This window comes from Pipistrellus hanaki, assembly GCF_964339955.1.
Source record: "Pipistrellus hanaki genome assembly, chromosome: 5".
Lineage (NCBI taxonomy): Eukaryota > Metazoa > Chordata > Mammalia > Chiroptera > Vespertilionidae > Pipistrellus > Pipistrellus hanaki.
This window is the reverse complement of record NC_140507.1, coordinates 76,740,513-76,766,770: the sequence shown is the minus strand read 5'-3', so window position 1 is coordinate 76,766,770 and position 26,258 is coordinate 76,740,513. Positions and strand designations below refer to the sequence as shown.

Sequence of the window (26,258 nt, the reverse complement as noted above, 5' to 3'; positions counted from 1 at the left end):
AGTGCCCGAGGCCATGGTTGCTCACTGGGTGGGGTGGGCATGGGCTGAGGCTCACCTGTAGATCTTCCTTTGGGACAAGTCGGACCAGTAGACCCTGTGGCTGCCCACTTCCACGTCCAGGGCGACCACGTTCTTCAGGTTGGGGATGAGGCTGGTGTATTCGCTGCGGTCCAGCGTCATCTTCCTCACCTCGTGGCGGTTGGTGAAGAAGAGGTAGGCGATGGTGTCTGTGGAGCCACGGAGGGCGCTCAGGGGAGTGGAAGGGACCCCGGACCTGTTTCTGGGGCCTGGCTGAACAGGGAGTACGCCCCGGACATGGGGTGCACGCGCCTCCCTCGTGTATCGACAACGTGGTTCTGGCCGAAACCGGTTTAGCTCAGTGGATAGAACCTCGCCCAGCGGACTGAAAGGTCCCAGGTTCGATTCCGGGCAAGGGCATGTACCTTGGCTGCGGGCACATCCCCAGTGGGGGTGGTGCAAAAGGCAGCTGATCGATGATTCTCTCTCATCGATGTTTCTGACTATCTCTCTCCCTTCCTCTCTGTAAAAAAAAAATCAATAAAATATATTTAAACAAACAAACAAAATAACAACGCGGTTCTGATGCTCTGACCTCGGGGTCTTGCAGATGCCGGTGGGACGGCCCCTCCCAGGCCTCGCGGTTCCTAGGCTCAGTCACCCACTCGCCTCAAATGCAAACTAACCAGCCCACACCCACCACCTCCTTCACCTCCTCACACTCCACTGTGCCCTGGCCGTGGTCACCCCAGGGCCAGGAATCAGCACCAGGGACAGTCCCTGCACCCAGAGCCCACTGAAAGCCTTCCAGCTAGCCAGTCCTAAGCCTTGCCACCCTGCCTCACCTGTCCTTCCCGAGGAAACCACCACAAAGGCTCCTGCCCCGTTTCCCCGCTCCCTCTGCTTCCTGACCACCCTGGTGCCTTCCCGTGGGGCCCTGCCTGGTGCGGTGCGGCTCCTCCTCTGGGGTCTGTGAGAAACAAACTAGCTTTCCAGGGGCAGCCATCTCCCCCTCCGCTGGCCTCACCACAGGTGCATAACAGTGAAAGCTACATTTTAAACACCTGGGCCCCAGCACTCTACATTTTAGAACAGGAAGATGAAGAAATGATGAGTTAATTTATACAGAGTGACTCCTTAGAGCAGAGAATTCTTTTTAGTGCTTTTCTTACTTAAGCTTTCCCTCACTGATTCTCACACTCCTACAAGGCAGGTGCTGTTGTCAACCCTTTTTACAGAAAAAGATGCTGAGGCCCAGAGAGGGAAAGGGACCTGCCCCAGGTCACGCAGCTAGTGAGCAACAGAGCCAGGATTTGAACCTGGGTCTCTCTGACTCTGGGAGCTGTGCTGTAACCATGACACTGATATGCTCTAACAAACTGACCACTTCTACAACTGACCTCACTCAGAATATCCCCGCCCCTGGGGTGGCATCCGTACAGATACTGACACTACACGTTGGAAGGAAAGTAAAATCTCAAATCCTGGAGGATTTCAGGAATTCACCCTCCAATTTTCTCCAGAACCGGGACATGCATGGGGATGTGACAGAGGGAGGACAGGAGGCTGTCTAAAAGGCTGACAACAGTGGAGAAGGGATGTTCTTGGGGAAACAAAACAAGCTCTAAGACATTTCTGCAAAACTTGCCCTTGCTGGAATCACATGTAAGAGCAGAACGTGAGGCAAAACAAAGAATGTCTGGGCGACCTCCTGGCTGATAAATCTGCCAGAGCAATTACGCCTCCAAAAACATGGGCACCCTTGATTTAGGTGATTCTAATGATTAGTGCACGCATGGGCACCCTTGATTTAGGTGATTCTAATGATTAGTGCACGCATGGGCACCCTTGATTTAGGTGATTCTAATGATTAGTGCACGCTTGCTGTTTTCTAACCTAAAGTTCAGGTAGGAAATAAAACTCAACTATATCTACTATTCTGTTTCATTATGAGCTATTATATTTTGGTCTCTTTTAAATGTATTTGCTTTTGTTTTGTGTGTGTTTTTTTGTGCAAGTACCGTTAGCTAATAAGAGCTGGAGGGGGTGCAGGCTGTTTGGGGCCATGGCTTTCCACCTCTTGCCCTCTGAAGTCTCCGGTGGGGTCTGTGAGCTGAAAAACCACCCCCCAGGGGTTGACCTGTGTCTGCCGAGAAGCCGGACACGTGAGGGCAGCCTTCCAGTGAGCCCGAGTCCTAACTGCACGTGCTCCGTTACCTGCCAGAGGTCCCGGGAGCGAACAGCCTGTCCACAGTTCAGATGATGTAACGTTCAGATGATGCAACTCCCCACCTGTTTGCCTTTGGAGCGGCCAGGCCAGACCCCTCGGGCACCTCGGGGCACTCACCCACAGCCTTGCAGCCCTTGGTGACCGGGTCCAGCCGGAAGCCCTCTTCACACTTGCACTGGTAGCTGCCCACTGAGTTCACACAGAGCTGGCTGCAGGCGTCGGGGTCCTCACACTCGTCGATATCTATGAGTTGGGACAGAGAAAGGTTTGGGCATCTTCCCTGCAGTAGGATGGGCCCCAACACAAAGCTATGCCCTATAATGGTAAATGGGGGACAGCAACCTTCTCCCTCCGGGGAAGATCTCCAGGGCTGGCGTCTCAGTAACTATGAGGTTCAGGAATAAAATTTTAAAAACAGCAAAGAATCGTCTCTAATGCCCTGGCCAGTGAGCAGGGTGGGTAGAGCATCGGCCCTCACACCAAAGGATAGTGGGTTCGAGTCCTGGTCAAAGGCATATGCCTGAGGCTAGAACCCGCAACCTTGGCATTTGGGTCCGATGATCAAAGCTACCCAGCCTGGGCTCCTTTTTAAAATGATGAATCCCAAAGCAAGGACCAAGTGTGGCAATGGGCTAAGCCATCCTAGACTCCCCATGCCTATGGCATCATGTTAAATCCTTCTAACAGCCCTGTGAGTGGAGACGGCCCACAAACACAGATGGGGAAACCAAGGCACAGAGGGCTTGGCCACCGTATCAGAGGGAAGGGCTGGGGAGGCCTGGAGCCCTCCCAGCTTAGGAATCACCTTCGCATCTTCGCTGGTCCACCAGCCGGAAGCCCTCAGGACACAAGCACTCGTAGCCAATCTTGAGGTCTCTGCAGAGATGGGAGCAGCCACCCTTGTTGGTCAGGCACTCGTTGGTCTCTGCAGCGAGCGGGGGACAGATGGTCACACTCAGGCCTCCGGCCACCCTTCCCAGCCACCCTCTCTATTTTGCTATCTTCATCTCAATCACCACAATGAGTGTGAGGCCAGTGAAGTGCCAGATCCTAAGAAGGACAAAAAATACCATTGTCACGTGCAATGTCAAAGATGGGCCTGGAGGACACTGTGCTGAGTGACATAAGCCACGCACAAAAGGACAAATCCTGTGTGATCCCGCCTATATAAGGTTCTTAGACAAAGAGTAGAATGGTGGGTGCCATGGGGAAGGGGGCGGTTTGAGTTTGGGAACAGTTTCAGTTTGGGAAGATGAGAAAGTCTGGGAGATAAAACAGTGGTGATGGCTGCACAACAATGTGAATCTGCTTAATGATACTGATTTGCACACTTAACAATGGCTATGAGAGCCTGGCTGGTGTGGCTCAGTGGTTGAGCATCAACCCATGAACTAAGAGGTCACAGTTTGATTCCTAGTCAGGGTACATGCCAGGGTTGTGGGCTCGATCCCCAGTAGGGGCATGCAGGAGACAGGCAATCAATGATTCTCATCATTGATATTTCTATCTCCCTCTCACTTCCTCTCTCTAAAATCAATAAAAACATATTTTTAAATGGTTATGATAAATCTTATTGCTTTCTTCAACCACAATTTAAAAAAAAATTATTGATAAAAACTGTAAATCACACACTACAGTTACATACAGAAGTGGGCAAAGTAGGTTTACAGTTGTTTGTATGGAAAATGATACAATAATTAATAAATAATACAAGAATTCGTGAACTCACAACTGTAAACCTACTTTTGCCAATCCCTGTATATTAACTTATTTAATCCTCCCAACAACCCTAAAGATAGCTGGGGAAACTGAGGCACATCCAAGATCACTGCTGGGCTCGAACCTAGGGCCTTTGGCTCCAGAATCCATCCGCTAACTCTTTACAACCAAGTTTGCCTCCCACCTGTTCTTAAACAGGCCAACAGTTAAAAATGATTCTACATTTTTAAATAGTTAAAAAGAAAAATAAGAGCCCTAGCTGGTTTGGCTCAGTGGGTAGAGCATCGACCTGTGAACCAAAGAGTCCTGGGTTCGATTCCAGTCAAGGGCAGATGGCCAGGGTTTTGGGCTCAGTCCCCAGTAGGGACTGTGCAGGAGGTAGCAGATCAATGATTCTCTCTCATCATTGATGTATCTCTCTCTATCTTCCTTTCCCTTCCTCTCTGAAATCAATAAAAATATATTTTTTTAATTATTTAAAAAAAAAAATAAAAAAAAATAAGAATTGGTGTGGTCTCCCTTCCTCCCTCTTCCCCAATAGGTATGCACCTCCTAATCACTAAGGGTCCTCACGAGACTTGTTCCCAGGGGAGCAGTGGGCAGTGGCAGCTCATCGGGGCGACCCTCTGAGCCTGTCTCCAAGCCCCCTTTTCTCTGACTTCCCGTGAGCTAAGCTAGCCCTGCCTAGGCTCATGTCTTTCCTATAACATTTCTAGAGGTACAGCAGCCCCCCTCCGCGCTCTCCTGTGCCTTCTTCTATCCTAAACCCTTCCTTGTTTCCCTGTCCCCGGTGCAGAGATCCAATTGCTTCTCGGCCTTTAGGCTAAGATCAAGTGCAATGTTAGTAAATGTACTCTCAAAAATTAATCAAAATAGCCCTGGCTGGTTTGGCTCAGAGAATAGAGCTTCGGATTATAGACTGAAAGGTCTCTCGTTCGATTCCAGTCAAGAGTACATGCCGGGTTATGGGCTCGATCCCCAGTGGGGGGCGTGCAAGAGGCAGCCAATCAGTGATTCTCTCTCATCATTGCTGTTTCTATCTCTTGCTCCCTCTCCCTCTCTCTTCCTCTCTGAAATCAATAAACATATATATTTTTTAAATAATCAAAATAAAAATATTTCACACCACATAAAAGGTCTATGAAATTCAAATTTCAGTGTCCATATAAAGTTTTCTTAGAGCTTAGCCACCACATTCATATGTGTACAAATGCATTCATATGGCTGCTTTTCTGGTAAAATGGCCTTGCTGTCTAGTTGCAAGAGAGACTATAGGACTGGAAACATCCAAACATTTACACAGCTATGGGTCACAGGACATTGCTGGAACTTTACAAGTACCCCATCGGCAATCCCCAGCAGTCCAAGGATGTGTGAACAACTATGGTCCCATCCTACAGCTGTGAAAACTGAGACTTGGAGCAAAGCCACTTATCCCAAGACCCCCACATCTCTCTGGCCCCAGAGCCAAAGCCCTTGGGGGCATGGGTGGGCTGAGCCCTGCAGCCCCACAACGCCCATATCGGGGTCCTGCTTCCAGTTCCCCACGAGCTCCGAGAGCTTCCTGCCCCCCAAGACTCACCACACTCCTTGAGCGGCTCATCTGACCAGTCCCGGCAGTCCCGGGCCAAGTTGCACACTTTGTCCATGGTGATGCATTCGCCACTGTGGCACTTGAACTTGTTGGGGCCCTCGCACAGAGTCACTATGAGAGCCAAAGAAGAGGGTCAGTGCTCTGAGCTGCTTTTTAATAATATAACAATTTGTACAAGATTTTATGCAAACGTATTCACTAATAAAATGTACTAACTATTGAACACTCGTAAACCCAGTTTAAGAATTAAAATGTTGCACTAGACGGTTTGGCTCTGTGGATAGAGCATTGGCCTTCAAACTGAAAGGTCCCAGGTTTGATTTCGGTCAAAGGCACATGCCCAGGTTGTGGGCTCAATCTCCAGTGGGGGACTTGCAGGAGGCAGCCAATCCATGATTCTCTCTCATCATGGATGTTTCTCTCTCTCTCTCCCCCTTCTTTGCTCTCTGAAATCAATAAAAATATATTGAAAGAAAGAAAAAAGAATTAGAATGTTACCAAGAGCAGGATTGGGCAAACTAGGAAACAAACCGGGGACCCTTCAGTCCACAGGCTAATGCTCTATCCACTGAGCCAAACCAGCTAGGGCTGGGCTAAAACTTTTCATCTCTATATATAAAAGGCTAAGTGACTAACTGTACATTTGTCCATCCATTCGACCAGCCAGTACATATGACACGCACTGGCAATTTAAAAATAAACATTGACTTGCACATGCGCGATACATATAAAGCTCTGGTTTGATTTGGGTCAAGGGCATATTCCTGGATTATGAGCTTGATCCCCAGTAGGGGTGTGCAGGAAGCAGCCAATCAATGATTTTGTCTCATCATTGATGTTTCTCTCTCCCTCTCCCTTCTTCCCTAAAATCAATAAAATATATATTTTTTAAATGATTAAAATGGTAAATTTTATATTGTAGGTACTTTACCACAATTTTAAAAAAGGTAGTGCATTATCAAATTTCACTTTTTAAAAAATATATATTTTATTGATTTTTTACAGAGAGGAAGGGAGAGAGATAGAGAGCCAGAAACGTCGATGAGAGAGAACCATCGACCTGCCGCTTCCTGCACACCCCCCACAGAGGATATGCCCGCAACCAACGTACATGCCCCTGACCGGAATCGAACCTGGGACCTTTCAGTCTGCAGACCGACGGTCTACCACTGAGCCAAACCGGCTTCGGCAAATTTCACTCTTATTCACTAAATTGTTTCAGTCTCTAAATAACATTATATATATATATATATATATATATATATATATATATATATATATATATATATATATATAATCTTCTAGCCCGGAAACGAATCTGCAACCCAGGCCACATGCCCTTGACAGGGAACTGAACCTGAGACTCTGGTGTGTGAGCTACACTCTAACCATTGAACACACTGGCCAGGGCCATAAGAAACATGTAAAAAGTAGTATCCTGGCCCTGGCTGAGTAGTTTAGTTGATATCTTTAGAGCATCATCCAGATATGCATGGTATCATGTTCCATCCCTTGTCAGGGCACATACAAGAAACAACTAATGAATGTGTGTAAGTGGAACAACAAATCGATGTTTCTCTCTCCCTCCTCCTCCCTTTCTCTTTCTCTCCCTCTTTAAAAATCAATCAAATAAACATTTTTTTAAAAGCAATATCCTTATGTTATTTGTATTTTACCGCAATTAAAATTTTTAAATTAATTCTATTGCTGATGAACATTTGGGCTGCTTCCAAGGTTTTGCCATCAGCACAGTGCTTCTCTGGACCTTCCAGAGCCAGGCTCCTAGTGCATGGGGACAAGTTTCTCCTGGGGTCATTCCCAGGAGTGGAATTGCTGTGTTTAAATTCAGAAAAGTCTTTTACATGGAATTGAATTTTGTACATAACTCAGAGCTCTAAGATACGGGCTTTGTACACTCTGACCTCATTAAATCTCACAGTCCTGAAGTAGGTGCTTTCATTATGCACAATTTTTCAGAGAGGGGACAAGTAACTTGCCGAAGGACGCACAGCTATTGGGGGGCTGACCTGGGAGCCCCTGCCCTGCTCTGGGATCCACCCTGCTGGTACCCCCGTATTCTGCCATGGTTTAGGGTGTCAAGGCGCAGAGCTCACCATTGATGCAGCCAAGCTCATCACTCATGTCCTTGCAGTCATGCTCCCTGTCACACTGCTGGCTGCCATGGATGCAGGTCCCATCGAAGCACCGGAACTCGTCAGGCTGGCATGTGGCCACAGCTAGGAAAGACAGAGCACGTGCTGATTCTTCTCAGGGAGAGGGGAAGACGGAAGAAGCCCCATCTTTGAAGAAGCAATTTTCCGACAGCCTTACAGGAGTATAATGCAGTTGTTCAAACGACTGAGACCACAAATATATGGAATATTGATGACATGAAACCATGTGATAAAAGACATTACAATTAAAACTCAGAGGATGTCCATGGTGATGGAATAGGGTACTGCCAACCATGGTCCAGCCCTTGACCTCACGCAGGATTTGCTTTGTGCTAAGTCGTTAGGCTGTATGCACTTTCCTTTGGGCTGTATTTCACAATTAAAATGTATACAATTTAAAATTTGATTTCAGGATGTGAGAGAGAAGAGATACTAAATCTGTGAGCAGAATGAACTCTTTCCACCTTTAAAATAATAATTCAAATTTTTGGCACTCTGTATGTACAAGTGGACACTTGGTCTGCTGTGATATGTAAAAAGGGGAATGATCCTATTTTTAATCCATATGTAATATCCTCACATCAAGGAAAAAAACAATAACAACCAAAGATAACCTTAGTGAAGCCTAAACTCTGATGACAGTTCAAATGATAGGAGGATGGGATTTTTCGTTTCCTCAAGTATGTGTCCTCAGAAAATAATTCGGCCTTTCTGTGCCTCAGTTTCCCCATCTGTAAAGAGTGGGGGGAGCCTGTTCACAAGTGATGGGGATTAAATGAGCTTGTGTTAAGTTTTCGAACACACCACCTACAACATCATGCATTGTTTTTAAAACTTGATTTTGAAGGTCCAATTACATTTTATCGGCTCTATGGAAACTGACACAGAAAAAGGGAAACTCCTACTGGATTCACCGTGAGTCCACATCGCCAGCCTCGAAATAGCCACCTGTGGGTTCAAGGAGCACGGACACAGGGCCAGAGCCCTTATCTGCACTGTCTCCAACACAGGAATTCTCTTCTCCAGTTGCACTGTCTACGTTGGCTAGCGGCTACTGTACTGGGCAGTGCAGACACAGGAAGCCTCCACCTTCACAGAAAGTCCTATTGGGTGGCCATGGACTCTAATCCCGGCCCGCCAAGGCCAACGCTATTGCCCCATTGGACAGGGGAGGACACCACAGCGCAGTGAGGTGGCGTCCTTGGCCAAGGGTCACACAGCTCCACGCCCCCAGCCAGGCCTGGAGCCCAGGATTGTTTCTGAACCAAAGTAATACTGCAGCTCTGGCTTACTCCCCTCTCAAAAAAGAGATTCATTAAACAGGCAGGTGATTTGAAATCGTTTAACCACTCAGAAGCACGGGGACCGGGCGGGGAGGGCGCCCTCACCGCAGTGCTCCTCGTCCGACTTGTCCTTGCAGTCAGGGCTGCCGTCGCAGCGCCAGCTCCGGTGGACGCACTCGCCGCTGCGGCAGAGGAACTCGCTGGCCAAGCAGGGGTTGTCCCCGTGCTTGGCTGACGTGTTGCGGCCCCCGCAGTTCCCCGGCCACTCGTCTGAGCCATCATCGCAGTCGGGGTCGCCGTCGCAGGCCCACAGCTCGGGGATGCAGGAGGAGCTGTTGCACTGGAAGCTGGCGGGGCCGCAGGTGGGCGGGGGGCAGGACTCCTCGTCCGAGCCGTCCAGGCAGTCTCGGTCCGAGTCGCAGATGAACTCTGAGGCGATGCACTTGCCGTCACGGCAGCGGAACTCGTCTGGGGAACAGGTCTTGGGGGCTGTGGGGACAGAGGGGAGATGAAGACCTGGTCACCGGGAGCCCCCGCCTCCCAACGCAAGCCCATTCCACAGATGGAGGCACTGAGAGAAGAGAGGCCAGACCCCAGTTCCGTGGTCCCTGGAGAGGCGGGAGATAGCAGTCAGGGGTCCTAGGCTGGTCCCGATGCTCCCCTCCCCATTCCTGGCCCCCTCCTGCCTCAGGGATTTATTATCAGGACTGGTAAGTACAGCTCTCAGGTTGGGCTGGCTCCAAGGAAGTACTGATTAAGGGTTTGCTATTATTATTATTAAAAGAGACCCAATCCCCCCCCAAAAAAAAGCTGTAATTATGGGACTTGATAGAAATGTTAAGTAACCCTTCTGTGGTAATCATTTCACAATACAAGCATCTCTCCGTGTCCTAGAGGGATTGGTTCCAGAAACCCTACAGATACCAAAATCCAAGAATGCTCAATCAAGTCCCTTATATATTTGTATTTGCATAAAACCCATATTTGCATATAAATTGTATTTGTATATAGGCCACTGCAGGTTATGCCTACACATCACTTCGGGAAGGAAAATTTAAAACGAGTGTCTTATCCATTTTATTTTAAAATGTTCCCCAAAAAGTCATTTCATTAGATGACTACTAATGAAGGTTATTTATTTGTATATATAGTTGTGTATTTCTAAGGTAAATGTAAGTAAACACATTTTTTTAAAATCTCTTAAGGCCCAGGCTGGTATGGCTCCATTGGTTGGGCATCATCCTATGCATCGAAAGGTTGCAGGTTCGATTCCAGTCAGGGCACATGCCTGCGCTTCAGGCTCGATCCCTGGTTGGGGATGTGCAGCAGGCAGCCTAGCCATGCAAGACTTTTCTTTAAAACTTTTTATTTTTTTATTTATTTTTATTTCAGAGGAAGGGAGAGGGAGAGAGAGAAACATCAATAATGACAGAATCATCATCAGCTGCTTCCTGCATACCCCCTACTGGGGACTGCCCAGGCAGTCCTTGACCAGAATTGAACCCAGGACCCTTCAGTCCATAGACTGATGGTCTATCCACTGAGCCAAGCTGGCTAGGGCCATGCTTCTTTTTCACATTGATGTTTCTGTTCCTCTCTCATCTCTCTCTCTAAAAATCCATTTAAAAATCTCTTAAGGACTTTTATATTCTGTGAATTTGAAGAGTTAATATGATCTTAGTTATTTTTTTCTGATATTTTGGTTTTGAAAAAAAATTTACACAAGTGAAAAAATAATAATAATCCTATCTAATAAAAGGGTAATATGCAAATCAACTATCACTGTCACAAAGATGGCAGTGCCCAATTCTCTCAGCCCTGCTGGAGTCCCCCAGTCCTGGGAGGGTGGCCGCGGAGAGCAGGCAGCATGAGCAGCCTGGCGGAATGGTTGCTTTGTCGCTGCAGCAACAAGACAAGTGTTCCACCCTGGCCGCAGAGGGCCTCTGGGCAGCGGGTGCGAAACAGCCAGGCTCCGTTGAAAGCTACTGGTGCACGGATTCGTGTGCAGGGTGATTAGTAATACATAAGAGCCAAGGCAGACATCCAGCTCCAAAGGGAACTGCCCTCCAGGACTCGGTCTTGTTTCTTTGAAGAAGCCGGCTTCTTTGGCGAAGCTTTCCTCCTCTTAGTGGTTAGTTGGATGAGTGAGTCTTGGTAGTTGAATACCTACTATGTGCTTAGCCTCCTGGGGTGGCTGACAGTGGTCATAGCGGCTCACTGACGGAAGCATATGCCATGTGGCAAGGACAACCTCACGGAGTGTGCTGATCACCCTAAGAGGGCGCCATCACTACTTGCCGCAACACCTTCTAGCCAAGACGGGCCTCAATGGGAGGGAGGGGGCTGGTATGTGCTCCCAGGAGGTGGAGCTGAGTGAAGAGCGGCCAATCCACAGCAGGCAGGGCTGCTTGGGGAACAAGCTCTGATAGCAGCCAGAAGCCCATCGGGCCACATGGACATTCCGGCATGTGGGCTGCCGCGAGGGGCCACACTTACAGCAGCCTTGCTCGTCCGAGCCATTCTCGCAGTCTACCTGGCCATCACATCTCCAGGATTCAGGAATACAACGGTTGATACGACCCCCACAGCTGAAGTCCTCCGTGTTACAGGTGACAGACTCTGTGGGAGAAACAGGATTGAGTCTTAACTCAAAGAAAAGGCCAGTCTGCTTTCCCAGTCCTTGCCATGAAAGGAAGAACCCAGTTTTTGTGTGTATTTTCTTAAATTAAATCTTTATTGTTGAAAATATTACATATGTCCCCATTCCCCACCCACCCCCAATTGACTCCTTCTAGCCCACTCCCACCCCACGGCCTTCACTACCCTATTGTCTGTGTCCACAGGTTATGCATATATGCATACAAGTTCTTTGGTTGATCTTTTCCCACTCACCCACTCTCCCCTACCTTCCCACTGAGATTCTGTACTCTCTTCCATGCTTCTATGTCTCTGGATCTATTTTAGAACCCAGAGTTTTCAGGAAAAAGGTGCCAATCCCACCTTTCTGGGTCAAACTTTAATGGAGCTTGTTAAAAATCAGACGCTAGGTTTTGGAATGAGATAGAGGTGGTGGTTGCACAGCTTTGCAAATGCATCAATGCTGGTGAACTGGTCACTTTAAAATGGTTAATTTGTTTGTGTGAATTTCCCCTCAAAATAATTTTTTTTAAAGAGCTGTTCAAAGGATGTTCTAGTAATACCTTTGCTCCCCACCTCCCAATTCGTGGTTGAATATATCAATGTAATGGGCAAAACCCACCTCATCTGTCCCTGGCTATCATCACAAAGGGTTGGGGCTCCTGCAGGTGTGCTCAGTGGTTGAGTGTTGACCTACGAACCAGGAGGTCATGATTCAATTCCCAGTTAGGATATATGCCTGGGTTGCAGGCTCAATCTCTAGTGTGGGGCATGCAGGAGGCAGCCAATCAATGATTCTCTCTCATCATTGATGTTTCTATCTCTCTTTCCCTCTTCCTTCCTCTCTGAAATCAATATACAGAGTGGCCAGATTATATATATAATATATATATATATATATTAGAGGCCTGCTGCATGAATTTGTGCATGGCTGGGGTCTGGCCAGCTTGGCCAGAGGGAGGGGAAATAGGTAGTTGGCCAGCCTGCCTGCTGGTCGAGGGGACAATTTGCATATTAGCATTTTATTATATAGGATATACACTGAGTGGCCAGATTATTATGTGTTCAAAGTCATAATAATCTGGCCACTCAGTGTACAGAGGCTCGGTGCATAAAATTCATGTGTGTGTGGGGGAGGTCCCTCAGTCTGACCTGCACCCTCTCCAACCTGGGACCGCTGGCTCCTAACTGCCTGCCTGCCTGATCGCCCCTAACTACTCCCAAGCCAGCCTGATCACCCCTAACCACCTCTGCCTCAGTCCCTGACCCCGGGACCCAGGCTTCCCTCCCTCTGGCCGGCTGCAAGTACCTGAGACTGGGGGTGGCTTCACCTGGGCCAGCCACAGCCACAGGTGCCATGGGCAGCTTCACCCGGGCCAGCTTTGTGAGGAAGGATGTCCAGAAGGTCATCCAGAAGACATCTGGTCTAACTAGCATATTACCATTTTATTAGTGTGTGTGTGTGTGTGTGTGTGCATGTATTTTTTAATTGTTGAGATGGGTATAATATCCAAAGGGAACTTACTACATGTCTCCTGGGATTCATCAGACTGGTCCTGGCACTCGGCACTCCCGTCACAAACCCACTTGTAAGCGATGCATTTCCCATCTTCGCATTGGAACTCGTTTCTCCCACAATTGCCTTCCACTAAGAGAGAAAAGGGGAAGAAATATTCAATGCAGGATCAGAAACTGACAATATTACCTATGTCTGTTTCCTGCCAACTAAAGAACAAACCAGAAATATAACCCTATCATAACAGTCTGGTTCCAAGAAATAAAACATGTATAAATGAAACAAGTTAAATTTCATGAGCCAAAAGTATAGCGGGGATGCAAAAAAACACAACCAAAAGTGAGACTTGTCAACAAAGTTTAAGAGTTGGACATAATGCTTTGTTGAGTCCAAAGTACAAATTCACTGGGATCTGGGGATAAAATATTAGAATTTTCATGCACATTTATAAAGAAAATTATTTAGCATATTATAAGCCTGTATTGGAAACAATAATGACAAAAATTGACACTGCAAACTTATTAAAACTTGAGTTTTCTCCAGCAGGTAGAATAGAAATGGAAAGAAAAATTATGATAAATTAATGTGGAAGCCAGAGAGCAGAAATTCAGCAACAAAGGTAATCAAATATCTCAACATGAGATAAAAAGAAATGGAACAGAAACAGTAGCTTTATGTGTAATAAGAGAAAATTTTCCTAGAGAAAGACTTGGGCCCTGGCCAGGTAGCTCAGTTGATTAAAACAGTGTCCTGATATGCCAAGGTTGCAGATTTGATCCCAGGTCAGAGCACATATAAGAAGTAACCAATGAATGCATAAATAAGTGGAATAGGGTGTCTGTCGGTCTCTCTCTCTCTCTCTCTCTCTCTCTCTCAAAATCAATTAAAAAAAAACAACAACACTCGAATTTTTAGATAAAAATGAAGATAAAGTAAGTGTCTGGGAAATTTCCTAAAATACATGATTTTTGCACCTTGGAAAAGAGATCAAAATTATATTGATTGTGCCCTGGCCAGCACTGCTAAGTGGTTAGAGCATCAGCCTGCACCCCCAAGGGTCTCAGGTGCAACTCCCTGTCAAAGGCATGTACCTGGATTTAAAGTTTGATCCTGGCCTTAGTCAGGGTTCATGTGTGAAGCAACCAATCAATGTTACCTCCCCTCCCACCCCCCCACTGCTCCTTCCTTTCCACACTCTTTAAAAATCAATGGAAAAAATATCCTCGGGTAAGGATTAAAAATATATATATATATTGACTCCACTTCCTTTTTTTTTTTTTTTTTTACTGCATTTTCTTTTCAATATTATACTTTAAATATATTTTTAAAATTTATTTTTACAGAAAGGAAAGGAGAAGGATAGAGAGTTAGAAACATTGATGAGAGAGAAACATCGATCAGCTGCCCACTGGAGATGTGCCCACAACCAAGGTATATGCCATTGATTGGAATCAAACTTGGGCCGAAACCAGTTTGGCTCAATGGAAGAGCGTCGGCTTGGGGACTGAAGGGACCCGGGTTCAATTCCGGTCAAGGGCATGTACCTTGGTTGCGGGCGTATCCCCAGTGGGGGATGTGCAAGAGGCAGCTGATCGATGACTCTCTCTCATCGATGTTTCTAGCTCTCTATCTCTCTCCCTTCCTCTCTGTACAAAATCAATAAAATATATTTAAAAAACAACAACAACAAAAAAAAAAACTTGGGACCCCTCAGTCTGCAGGCTGACGCTCTATCCACTAAGCCAAATCAGTCAGGGCTTGAATAGTACACTTTAAATTAGAATGCGCTGCTTAGTATAAACTGGAATCAAAGCCAACTTTTTTGGTTGTCGATTACCTGATAATAATAATCTTTTAAGCTCAAAATATAAACTTTGATTTCCTATGTAAACTGAAACAATGAGGCCAATACAAATTCTGACCTGGCTTATCTTAGCATGCTTTATATTGAATAAATAAGGAATAAGAGAAAAACAATAAAAGCGGCTAAAAGGATTTTCCTCATGAGTCAGATGTTCTGTAGGTAAATAGAATATAAAATATGAATTTTGATTGATGTCTATATTATTTACATGTTTCATTATCCTTGTAAGAAGATTTTTCCTTTTATCAATTGATTTTGAGCACTAGCTATAACCAAAAGAATTGTTTAATGGTTTGTGCAAAATATAGTCATTAGCTCATTTTGCACAAAGATAATTTATACTGGTACAAGCATCAAACTTGAAGCAGACTTCACATCTACAGAAAGCTATTCCGTTCTTGGGAGAAACTCAGACCAAAATAAATGGAGAGAGCAAATTCTTGAATGATTCAGCCTGCCCCTGAGAGCAGCCTTTCCTTCTTCATTATGGGCGTGGAAGAGGAAGAATCAAGATCTTGGCCCTGGCCCAGTAGCTCAGTTGCTTAGGCCCATCCCATGTCGCCAGCTGGATTCCCAGTCAGGACACATGCCTAGTAGGGGGCGTGCAGAAGGCAGACTGATGTTTCTCCCTCTCTCTACTTCTCTTTCTAAAAAAATCAATACACGCCCCCCCCCCCTTTTTAAGGGACAAATAGTTAATAAACTTATTGACACACATGACTTACTGAACATTACTTGTGTCTGACTTATTTTGTTCAAGAGTATGTACTCTGCATTTATGTGAAGTTCTAGTTCAGGCAAAACTAATCTAAATTAGAATTCAAATTAGCCGTTGCCTCTGGTGTGTGGGAGCAGTAATTAAATTGCAGAAAGGGGCAGAAGAAAACTCTTTGAAGGGCTAGAAATAATCTATTCAATATATGCAAATGGGAGATGAATACATAGAAATAGATGTTTATAAAAACTCACTGGCCCGCCAGCATGGCTCAGTAGTTGAGCATTGACCTATGATACAGGGAGGTCACAGTTCATTTCCTAGTGAGGGTATATACCCACTTGCTGGCTCAATCCCCAGTAAGAGGTGTGCAAGAGGCAGCTGATCAATGAATGATTCTCTCTCATCATTGATGTTTTTATATCTCTCTCCCTCTCCTTTCCTCTCTGAAATCAATAAAAATATATTTAAAACACACACACTTGGTCCTGGCCAGTGTGGCTCAATTGGTTGAGTGTCCTCCCATGCACTGAAAGATCGTGTACGAGAGGCAATTGATCAATGTTTCTCTCTCACATCGATGTCTCTCTCTCTCCCTCTCCCTTTCTCTCTCTCTCTCTCTCAAAATTTAATTAGCCTGGCTGGTTTGGCTCAGTGATTGAGCATGGACTTAGGAACCAAGAGGTCTCCAGATTGATTTCCAGTCAGGGTTGCAGGCTTGATCTCCAGTAGGGGCATGGAGGAGGCAGCCAATCAATGTTTCCATTTCTCTTTCCCTCTCCCTTCTTCTATCTCTAAGGTCGATAAAAGTATATATATATATTTTTTAATATATTTTATTGATTTTTTACAGAGAGGAAGAGAGAGGGATAGAGAGTTAGAAACATCGATTGGAGAGAATCATCGATCAGCTGCCCCCTGCCTACTCCCTACTGGGGATATGCCCCCAACCAAGGTACATGCCCTTGACCGGAATAGAACCTGGGACCCTTCAGTCCTCAGACCAACACTCTATCCACTGAGCCAAACCGGTTTCGGCGATAAAAGTATGAATTTTTTTAAAAGATAAAAATTCAATTAAAAAAACCTCACTGGCCGAAACCGGTTTGGCTCAATGGATGGAGCGTCGGCTTGGGGACTGAAAGGTCCCGGGTTCGATTCCGGTTGGGGCATGTGCCTTGGTTGCGGGCATGTCCCCAGTGGGGGGTGTGCAAGAGGCAGCTGGTCAATGGCTCTCTCTCATCGATGTTTCTAACTCTCTATCTCTCTCCCTTCCCCTCTGTACAAAATCAATAAAATATATTAAAAATAAATAAATAAATAAATAAATAAAATAAAAAAACCTCACTGAACTTTTGCTCACTTCCTACCTATCCATTTTATAGTATGTTTATTATATCTAAATTAAAAAAAACCAACTCACTCTGGGTCTTCAAAATTCAATCCCAATGCTCCTGCCAAAGATTAGGAAACCAGTCAGATGAGATTAGGAGAGATATGAGGGAGCCCCAGAAGAAGATAGAGGTGATAAAGAGAGAAATACGGGGACTGTTTCCAAGAATCAACAGAACGTGGAAAGTGTTAAGTACATGGCCCAGGTGACCAGGACAAGAGCAGAAGAGAGGGGGTGGAGAGGGGAATGAGTTGAGCTTTGGAATCTGCCCTCAGTACTGAGAGCTGTGTTGCCCAACCACCCATCAGAACAGGATGTCTCCTTTGGAGATGCCTCTACAATACCCCCAATGACAAACAGCTGCATCATAATGGTAATCATGCCGAAAGCAGGAAATGACACTTCTTGTGCTGTGGCACACACGGTGGGCAAAAAGCAATCGGAATTTGAGGAATCTTTGAAAAAAAGGAAATAGGAAGTTCAGACAAGGGGCACTGGTGATGAGGATCTTGGAGGAGCTTCTGTCATCATCCCCTTCCTCCCATTGCCAGCCACGCTTTGGTTACCACTGTAGACATAAGAACATCCAAACCTGTAGAGAATTTTTTTTTTAATCCTCACCGGGGGGACATGTTGTTTTCTTAATTGATTTTAGAGTGAGAGGGAGGTGGGAGGGTTGGGGGGCGGGGAGTAGAGAGGGGAGAGAGAAGCATTAGTGGTTGCCTCCCATCCTCACCCTGACTGGGAATTGAACCCGAAACCTTCCTGGTGCACAGGACTATGCTCCCACTACTGAGTCACCAGCCAGGGAAGCAAGATCTCAGATGCTGGGCAGCACTGACAGTGTTGCCGTTTCTTTTATGCATTTGAGAGTGAAGCCCAAACATCAGATTACGTAAAATTATATGAAAGTGGAGAAAAGCAAGGGGAGGATTGGACTACAGGACAGTTAACAAGATATGTGCTCTCTTGTGGGTGGTTATGCTTTTTTCAAAAAAGTGTCTTAATCTAGATGCACAGAAACAATTGACAGAGCTTGCTTAAGGCAAGTACAAGCCTTTTGCAAGTTACATGCCTGAGGTGTAACTTCCCAACGTGACCTGCCAAGTTAGGAGTTTAAGATCAGAACATCTTGTAAGGTTACTTTCTATAGAACCATTTTTTCGTCCACACCACTAATGCTCTCACCTCCTAACCTTTGCACAAGGACCTATCTTACAAATAAAAGGAAATAATAGTAAGATCTTAAGGCCCTTTAAAGAGGGATAAAGATAAAAACAATAAATTCTGCCTCACTCGTGTGGCTCAGTGGTTGAGCATTGACCTATGAGCCAGGTCACAGTTCAATTCCCTATCAGGGTATATACAGGTTGTGGGCTCAAGCCACAGTAGGGGGGCGTGCAGGAGGCAGCAGATCAACAATTCTCTCTCATCGTTGATGTTTCTATCTCTCTTTCCTTCTCCCTTCCTCTCTGAAACCAATAAAAATATATTTTTTAAAAAAAACAAAAAAACCCAACAACATTAAATTCCTTTCCTGGACATCAAGCCTTCACCTGATAATAGTTCTTTAAATATCTGCTAGCCACAGGTGGCTGAAGACTTCACCAACAGGAAGACCCCTCCAACTACCTATTTCTATCAGACCAGGTCTTCCAACAGCTGGCCATCAGTTCCAGACAATGTTTGAAAAGTGGATGGATTTTATTGTTATAGGTACAGCCAGGCAGCAGTTGGCTGAGAAATAAGTCCCAGCATATTGCTGGTGGGAACAGCAACCAGAAGCAGGGAGCACTGACGTGGCCCGATAACTCAGTTGGTTACAACATTGTCCAGATAATCCAAGGTTGTGAGTTCGATCCGGGTCAGGGTACATACAAGCATCAACCAATGAATGCACAAATAAGTGGAACAACAAAATCAGTTTCTCTCTCTCTAAAAAATAAAAACAAATCAATGTTTAAAAAAAAATTTAAAACGACACAGGCAGCAGCAGGTAACAACACATCAGACGGGTGTCCCGTGGTAGACAGGACTAGTTCTGTTCTAATCACTACAGCCCAAAGGAACCGCACACCGTTCTTGTTTCCTCCCACTTGCAGAAGCGAGGTTTGGATTTCCTATGCCAGTTTCATTTAAATTTCAGCAAAAGCAAAAGGGAGCACACACTTTTTTTTTTTTAATGATTATTTTATTGCCAAGTGCTCTTTTTAAAATATATATATTTTATTGATTTTTTACAGAGAGGGAGAGGGATAGAGAGTTAGAAACATCGATGAGAGAGAGACATCGATCAGCCGCCCTCTGCACACCCACCACTGGGGATGTGCCTGCAACCAAGGTACATGCCCCTGACTGGAATTGAACCTGGGACCCTTCAGTCCGAAGGCCGACGCTCTATCCACTGAGCCAAACCGGTCTTGGTGGGAGCACACACTTTTATATCTCCTGCTGGGGGTGCCTAAAATTACTGAAGCACTGCACCCAACACCCCCACCCACACACACACACACACACAAATCTCTTCTAGCCCTTAAATTGTTCTGGTTAGGAGTGACAAATCAGGAACAATGTTATCGAAACAGAAAAGGAGAATACACATTTCTGCTTTTTCTCCAACACACAGATGAGGTAGTAAATGCTTTCAATGTTTGTGGACGAAGGAGCCGCAGACTAAACCTGACTAAATTAAAGCTTGGGAGACCCGCGTGGCAGGCCTTACAAACTCAGAGACTGAAAGTAACCACACACCGTGCAGGGTGATCTGACATAAAAAAATCCCTAACTAAAAGCGAGTCACGGCCTGTAGCTTCCTTGACAAAGATCAGTATCAACCTTAATTGAGACTGCTGTCTTTTTGCATCTAAGATAACATATCTTTGAAAAGTCAGAGGGTGCCCACTTTCGCAGCATAGATCCTAAAATTGGACCAATACAGAGAAGATTAGCATGGCCCCTGCGCAAGGATGACATAAATTCGTTGTGTTCCTTTTTTTTTTTTTTTTTTTTTTTTTTTTAATATATTTTGATTTTTTACAGAGAAGAAGAGAGAGGGACAGAGAGCTAGAAACATCGAGAATCATCGATCAGCTGCCTCTTGCACATCTCCTATTGGAGATGTGCCCGAAACCAAGATACATGCTCTTGACCAGAATCGAACCTGGGACCTTTCAGCCCGCAGACCGATGCTCTACCACTGAGCCAAACCAGCTTCGGCTCTTTTTTTTTTAAGAAAAAAAAAAGACAAATCTTTTCCAGACCTCTCACGGCACAACCTCTGCACCAGAGCAGACCACAGAACCCCTCGTTTTCATTTTGTTCTAGGAACACTGTGTCTATTTTGTAAATGTTAATTGTTAACTATTCTGTATCCGCCAATGTGAAAGAAGTACGTGTGTCTCTCCGGTTTTCCAGTCTTTATCCAGTCTCAGAGATTTCCCCGCTTTGCTTTCTCCCGCCCCCTTCTAATGTATCAAATAAACTACAAAACTGTGTGCATTTTCCGGAGCATTTTCTCAGTCTGTGGAGGTTTTGCTTCCTGACAACTGTCATCATTTGGCCCAAATAAACTCATAAAAAATTCTTGGCAGGTTCTTACACTGACACACTGAAGGTGGCTGTGGTAAGGGAAATAAAATCTACAGATAGAATCATTTCCTGGAAAGAAGAGATGCCTGGGGCTAACAGCCTCAGCTGAATGAAGATGAATGAGAAACCAATTTATTTATCTTTTATTTTTTAAAATAAATCTTTATTGTTCAGATTATTACAAATGTGATCCTCTTCCCCTCCTCAATTGCTCCCCTTCACCAGGTTCCTACCCCACCCTCTGTCCTTTCCCCATCCCCCATTGTCCTCATCCATAGGTGCACAGTTTTTGTTCAGTGAGAAACCAATTTAGCAGTGCTCTCTCCGGAACTCGGGTGCCACGGTGGTTTTCCCAGGAGCGGTCTCAATGGTAGCCTCTGTGGCCAGCAGCTTTGGGGAGCAGTAGCCTGTCCCTGTCAGTGTTCACTGCGGTCACTCCCACAGCGTCACAGCAGCAAAGTCACTAGCTTGACCGCTGGGCAAAGTGTGGATGATATTAATGTACTCAACATGGAATGCCAGGGGACTATCGAAGCTCCCAGCAACAAAGGCATTTAGAATTGAATATTATCAGGGGAGGAACCCCACAGCTAAGCGCAGGACTAGCCTGGAAACACAGAATGAGGTATGTAATTCCTCTTAAAGGTTCCCAGCCTCAAAAAAGCTCTCCCTATCTTTCCCCAGTATTGCCCTGGAAGAAGTCGCTAAGGCAGATACAACTCTTAACAGGATGCTCTATGTCCTCTGAGTTTGGGTGTGCCCTTGGCATATTTGATACTCTGCACACAACTATTATACAGATGTAGATGTGAACAAAAAAACATCTCCACCTTTGTGTCCTTTTATGTTATGACCTTTGCTTAAATCCACTGTCCTTAGTAAGCACATCAAAACCTTCTCGTTAACCCTAGCTGGTTTGGCTCAATGGATAGAATGTCCGTCTGCAGGCTGAAGCGTCCCGGGTTCAATTATGATCAAGGGCACATATCCAGGTTGTGGACTCGATCCCAAGTAGGGGGCATGCAGGAGGCAGCCGATCAGTGATTCTCTTTCATCATTGATGTTTCTTTTTTTTCTTTTTTTAAATATATTTTATTGATTTTATACAGAGAGGAAGGGAGAGAGATAGAGAGTTAGAAACATCGATGAGAGAGAGTCATCGATCAGCTGCCTCTTGCACACCCCCTACTGGGGATATGCCCGCAACCAAGGTACATGCTGTTGACCGGAATCGAACCCAGGACCCTTCAGTCCCCAAGCCGACGCTTTATCCATTGAGCCAAACCGGTCCCGGCTCATCATTGATGTTTCTATCTCTCTCTCCCTGATGCTCTCTTCGGCAGCACATTATATCTCTCTCCCTGTCCCTTCCTCTCTGAAATCAATAAAAACATTTAAAACAAAACAAAGAACCCTTCTAGATAATGAGTATCTTGTGTTCCTTAAAATATTTTTGTTAATGACCAGATGACAACAGAAATGAATACGAAACTAATGATAGTATGGACCACCAGGGAATATGGCCCCTAGCATTACTGTATTCTTTGTCCCTTGGTCTTGTCAATCATTAGTACCTACGTTATAATATTTTAAAATGTGCAGTAACAGGAGTCTTTAGCGGAGAACAATTTTAGTGGAAAACTGCTGGGTTGTCTCTTCCACTCTGAAACAATCTTCCCTCAAGGAAATAGATCCTGTGATATTCTATGGAACTGCCTGCTTCGTTCCTCGGTCTTAAGATACCTTCTCCTTACAGTAACCATTGCATCTTTGCTCCATCATCAGACAACTATTAAGGGACATGGATCTGGCTAAGTGAAAGCCTGCAGCTCAGATTCCAACAACTTTCACTTCCAAAGGAAAAGAAGAGATCCCCCACCCCACCTGAAATGCTTTGAAGGCGGCCAAGGAGCAACAGGGGCTGCTCCTGTTTGCACCAGAGAGAAGTAGCCGCCAGCTGCCAGGGCGTCTGGGGACTCAGAGCCTCCTTCAGAACAGGAGACCCATCCGCTCCCCAGCCACCCAGAGGAAGAGAAAAAAACCTAAATGCCCCAGACTTCACTGCCTTGCCTCCCCCACCTCCCCACTTCCCCGGGGGAGGAAGGGATCAGCATGTGAACTACAGGTTAGTCAATGCCTCTTAACCAAGCCCGGGTCCCTGCCCTTCACAACCGCTGGCTGAATTTTACACTGGTCCTCGGCTAGGAGGCTGCAACCTCCCTCTCTTGTTCCCGTCCCGCGGCGATTTTTTTTTTTTTTAAAGTCCCGATTTTTTGAAAGAATCTTTTAAATCTTTTGGACTTTTTGAAAACGCCGCGGGACGCGGGACAAATTGTTTTAAAAATCGGGACTGTCCCGCCAAAAGCGGGACGTCTGGTCACCTTACCCTAAAGTGAAAAATCGTCAGAGCGGCAGTTCAACTAAACCCACTCTGGAGCCTCTGAACCAACAAGGCACTTGTGAGGGGTCCGTCGGTGTCGCGCCTTCCCAGTCCCTGCCCGGCCCCGACCGGCCCCCTTGGAATTGAAATTGGCTGAGGCGAGGCTTCAGCCTCGGGAGGAGCCGTGGCCCCGCAGGCGGCCCGGTGACACTGCGACGCGCCCCGGGGGGGGGGGCGGCGAGGGCGGCCTCGAAGACACGGTGGGAACGGAGGCCTGGGCACGGATCGCCGTGGAAACGGCGGGGTTAGCTGAGGGGACCGCGGCGCTCAGCGGGCGCCTCGTGTTCGCGCGCGGAGGTGGCCGCGGGGCCCGGGGAGGGTCGCTTCCTTTGTGGTGGGCGCCCGGGATCGGCGCGAGAAACCGCATCTCCGACGGCGCCTCATGCAGCACAAGGCGCGGCGCGAACCCTAAGATAGTCCCGCCCCGCGCTGCGCGCGCCTCCGCAGGCTCCGCCTCCCATTGGTCAGTGGGAGAGACTCTGGGCTCGCCTGTTTGAATCGAGCCCAATGGGGGCTCGGGGGCGGGGCGGCGGTCGGGGGGCGTGGCGGGAGGCGGCGGCCTGGGGCCGAGGCGCGCGCGCGGCGGCCGGGTAGGATGCCCTCGGCTGGGCTCCCAGATGCGCGGGGCTCGCGGGCAGCACAAAGCCCACTTGGAGCCTCAGTTCCTCTTGCCCGCGGTCGGGCGCGGGGAAGCCGAACTTCGGGTCACCCTTGTCCCTACAATCACTCTGGGACAGGGTCCCCCCTCCCCAGTGCTGGAGACCCGGTTCCCGGTCTGCGGGAGACAAGGGGAAGGACTCCCCATTCTAGCGGATTTGTGGGGAAAGCCGCATCTCTTTTCCTCTGACGCCCCAAACCCTTGCGCTCCTTAGCGTTCTCTCCAGCTGTTTGGGAGGACTTTGTGCCATTTCCCCACATCTCCCAAGGATGCAGTGATTTTTTTCGCTGCCTCCCCCAAAAAAATTGCCAAGGGGGGCTCCGGGAATTCGGGGGGCTCACCCACACTCCGTGTGGGCGCCTGGAGCCAGCCTCACCTGCAGGCATCTCCGCGGCGAGGAGCAGGACGGGGAGCCAGCACAGCCTCATGCTCTCCGCAGCGCCCTGGCCCGGGCTGCCGGCCCCTGTTCCGCAGAGTCCGCGCTGCAACCACGGGCTTCGCACAGCCCGGCGGCGACTGCACGCGGGCCCCAGTCATTTGCAGCATTTCAATGTGAGGTTTCTCCTAGGGGGAGGAGTTTGCAGTGGGGTGATTTTCAAATATCTTCACCTCGCGGGCGAGAGGAGGAGTTTGAGCCGCTGATGTGACATAGCCCCTTAACCCCTTTAGGCCTGACTGGGATTCCAGCGCCGCTCCCGGCCGGCGGCCCCTCGCTTTGTGGGATTTAGGTAGCGCTTGAAGATCGAGGCCTCCCCAAACTGGAAATGCGTCTCCTGCAACATTTCCTTTAAATGTCCACCAACTCATTGCTACGTTTCTCTTTAGTGTCCCAAGATTAATTGTCTGTCCTTCCAAAAAGGTCTCATTGGCGAGTGACAATCTCCCCTCTGTCTCGAACCGGAAAAACTGGGTGTTGGAAAATTTCCCCCCTCTTTTCTCTACTTCCCTTTTCCTTTCTAGGAACTGTATGCAGGTTTTAGCCGAGTTTAGTTCTGTATAGTTTTTAGATGGTTATTCCAAATAGCAGCATAAACAGTAATCAAGGAGGCCTTTACATAAAATCCTTACAACCTGCACCGGATTTCTGTCTTGTGGGATTCAGCACTTGGATGAATTATGAGCAAAAACATCTCTAAAGCAGCTGACCCAAAACCTGGAGCCTGGACATAAATATTGATTTATTCTTTTAGGAGAAAGAGATGAACAAAAAGCCACTTCCTCTCCCCAAAGAAAAATCAAAACGAAGTGGGGTTTTCAGCGCCGAAAGTGACTGCCTAGCCACGAAGGGCTGACGGAGAGCAGCTTTTAGAATCAGAAGGCTCTTCGGGGATTTGTGCAGTTGCCAGGGGCCCCTGGCCAAAAAGGCTCACACAGCGTCTGGCAGTCTTGGAGTGTTCCCCCAAGAATGAGTGGAGTTCTCTGGGGTTTACAAACGGAGCTTGGCAGGGCACACTTAAGCTCTCAGCACGCTGATGGGAAACCCATGAAAGAAGGAAGAAAAGAGCCAGCGCCTTGCCCTGGTTGGGCAGCTCAGAGTTGGTTAGAGCATCGGCCCAATATGCCAAGGTTGCAGGTTTGATTGTGGTCAAGGCACATGAGGGAATCAACCCACCATTGCATAAATAAATGGAACAACAGGTGGATGTCTCTCTCTGTCCCCTCTGTAATCTCAATAAACAAAAATTAAAAAGAAAATAGGCAGAAGGGGACAATCAAGCGTTCAGAAAGAAAAATGGTGATTAATATAAAGGATGAGATTTATAAGCAGAAGGGTAGTTAAGAGCCCCAACTCTGGAATCAGTCAACTTTGGGTGAGTGAAATGGCTTTCACAACCTGGAAAGGGGAGAAAACAAGGCCCTCTTCCCTTACTTGGCAGGCTCAGGGTCAGGGTCAGATGAGTTAATTAGCAATCACCTGGGCAAGTTTACAAGGATGGGCAAGTTCTGGGAGTTGTTGCAACATTTGTGCATGTGCCACCATGAATTCCACTCCTTGTACCATATGCTCCATTTCTTTTTTTCAACCAATTAGGATCCTAAGTTTGGTTTCCCTTCAGAAAAATGACAAGACACAACACACTGTGTTTCTGTGAGGAGCCCAGCTTTTCCTTAACCATCTGATGGTAGGAGGCCCTTCTCAGCAGGCCTGGGAGAGTGACCGGGAACAGGCTCTCTTCCGGAAAGAAACTTAGCTCTGGTCTCCTTAGATGCGAGGGCAGGCCTGGAAAAAGAGCAAAAAAGCTCTGAAAAGAACATTCCTGGGGTGCAAGGTCTCCAGGACAGCTCTCCCCGAGTCTCCCTTGGACCTGCCTGCAGAAATCACCAGGCCCCTTCTGTTCCACGCCCTGAGGACACAGTCATGCTGATTCATTTTTCTACTACTTCTTGGAGTCTCCATTGCTCTTCTGCAACTTGCTCAGAGGGTTGTT

General features: G+C 46.9%; 1 protein-coding gene across 2 annotated transcripts in view; it reads right to left on the bottom strand.

The window, feature by feature from the left end:
• The window catches only part of LDLR (low density lipoprotein receptor), a 38,071-nt gene extending 13,676 nt beyond the window's left edge, over positions 1 to 24,395 (bottom strand). For both annotated transcript variants that reach the window (XM_084885769.1, XM_084885770.1), the window contains exons 1-9: positions 24,206 to 24,395; positions 13,181 to 13,303; positions 11,515 to 11,637; positions 9,124 to 9,507; positions 7,676 to 7,798; positions 5,550 to 5,672; positions 3,054 to 3,173; positions 2,366 to 2,491; positions 56 to 227 (exon numbers count right to left, since the gene is read on the bottom strand). In XM_084885769.1, coding sequence (XP_084741895.1) covers positions 56 to 227; positions 2,366 to 2,491; positions 3,054 to 3,173; positions 5,550 to 5,672; positions 7,676 to 7,798; positions 9,124 to 9,507; positions 11,515 to 11,637; positions 13,181 to 13,303; positions 24,206 to 24,257 — 1,346 coding nt within the window. In that variant the 5' untranslated portion in view covers positions 24,258 to 24,395. The remainder of the gene's footprint in view (positions 1 to 55; positions 228 to 2,365; positions 2,492 to 3,053; positions 3,174 to 5,549; positions 5,673 to 7,675; positions 7,799 to 9,123; positions 9,508 to 11,514; positions 11,638 to 13,180; positions 13,304 to 24,205) is intronic.
• Between the last annotated feature and the right edge of the window lie 1,863 nt (positions 24,396 to 26,258).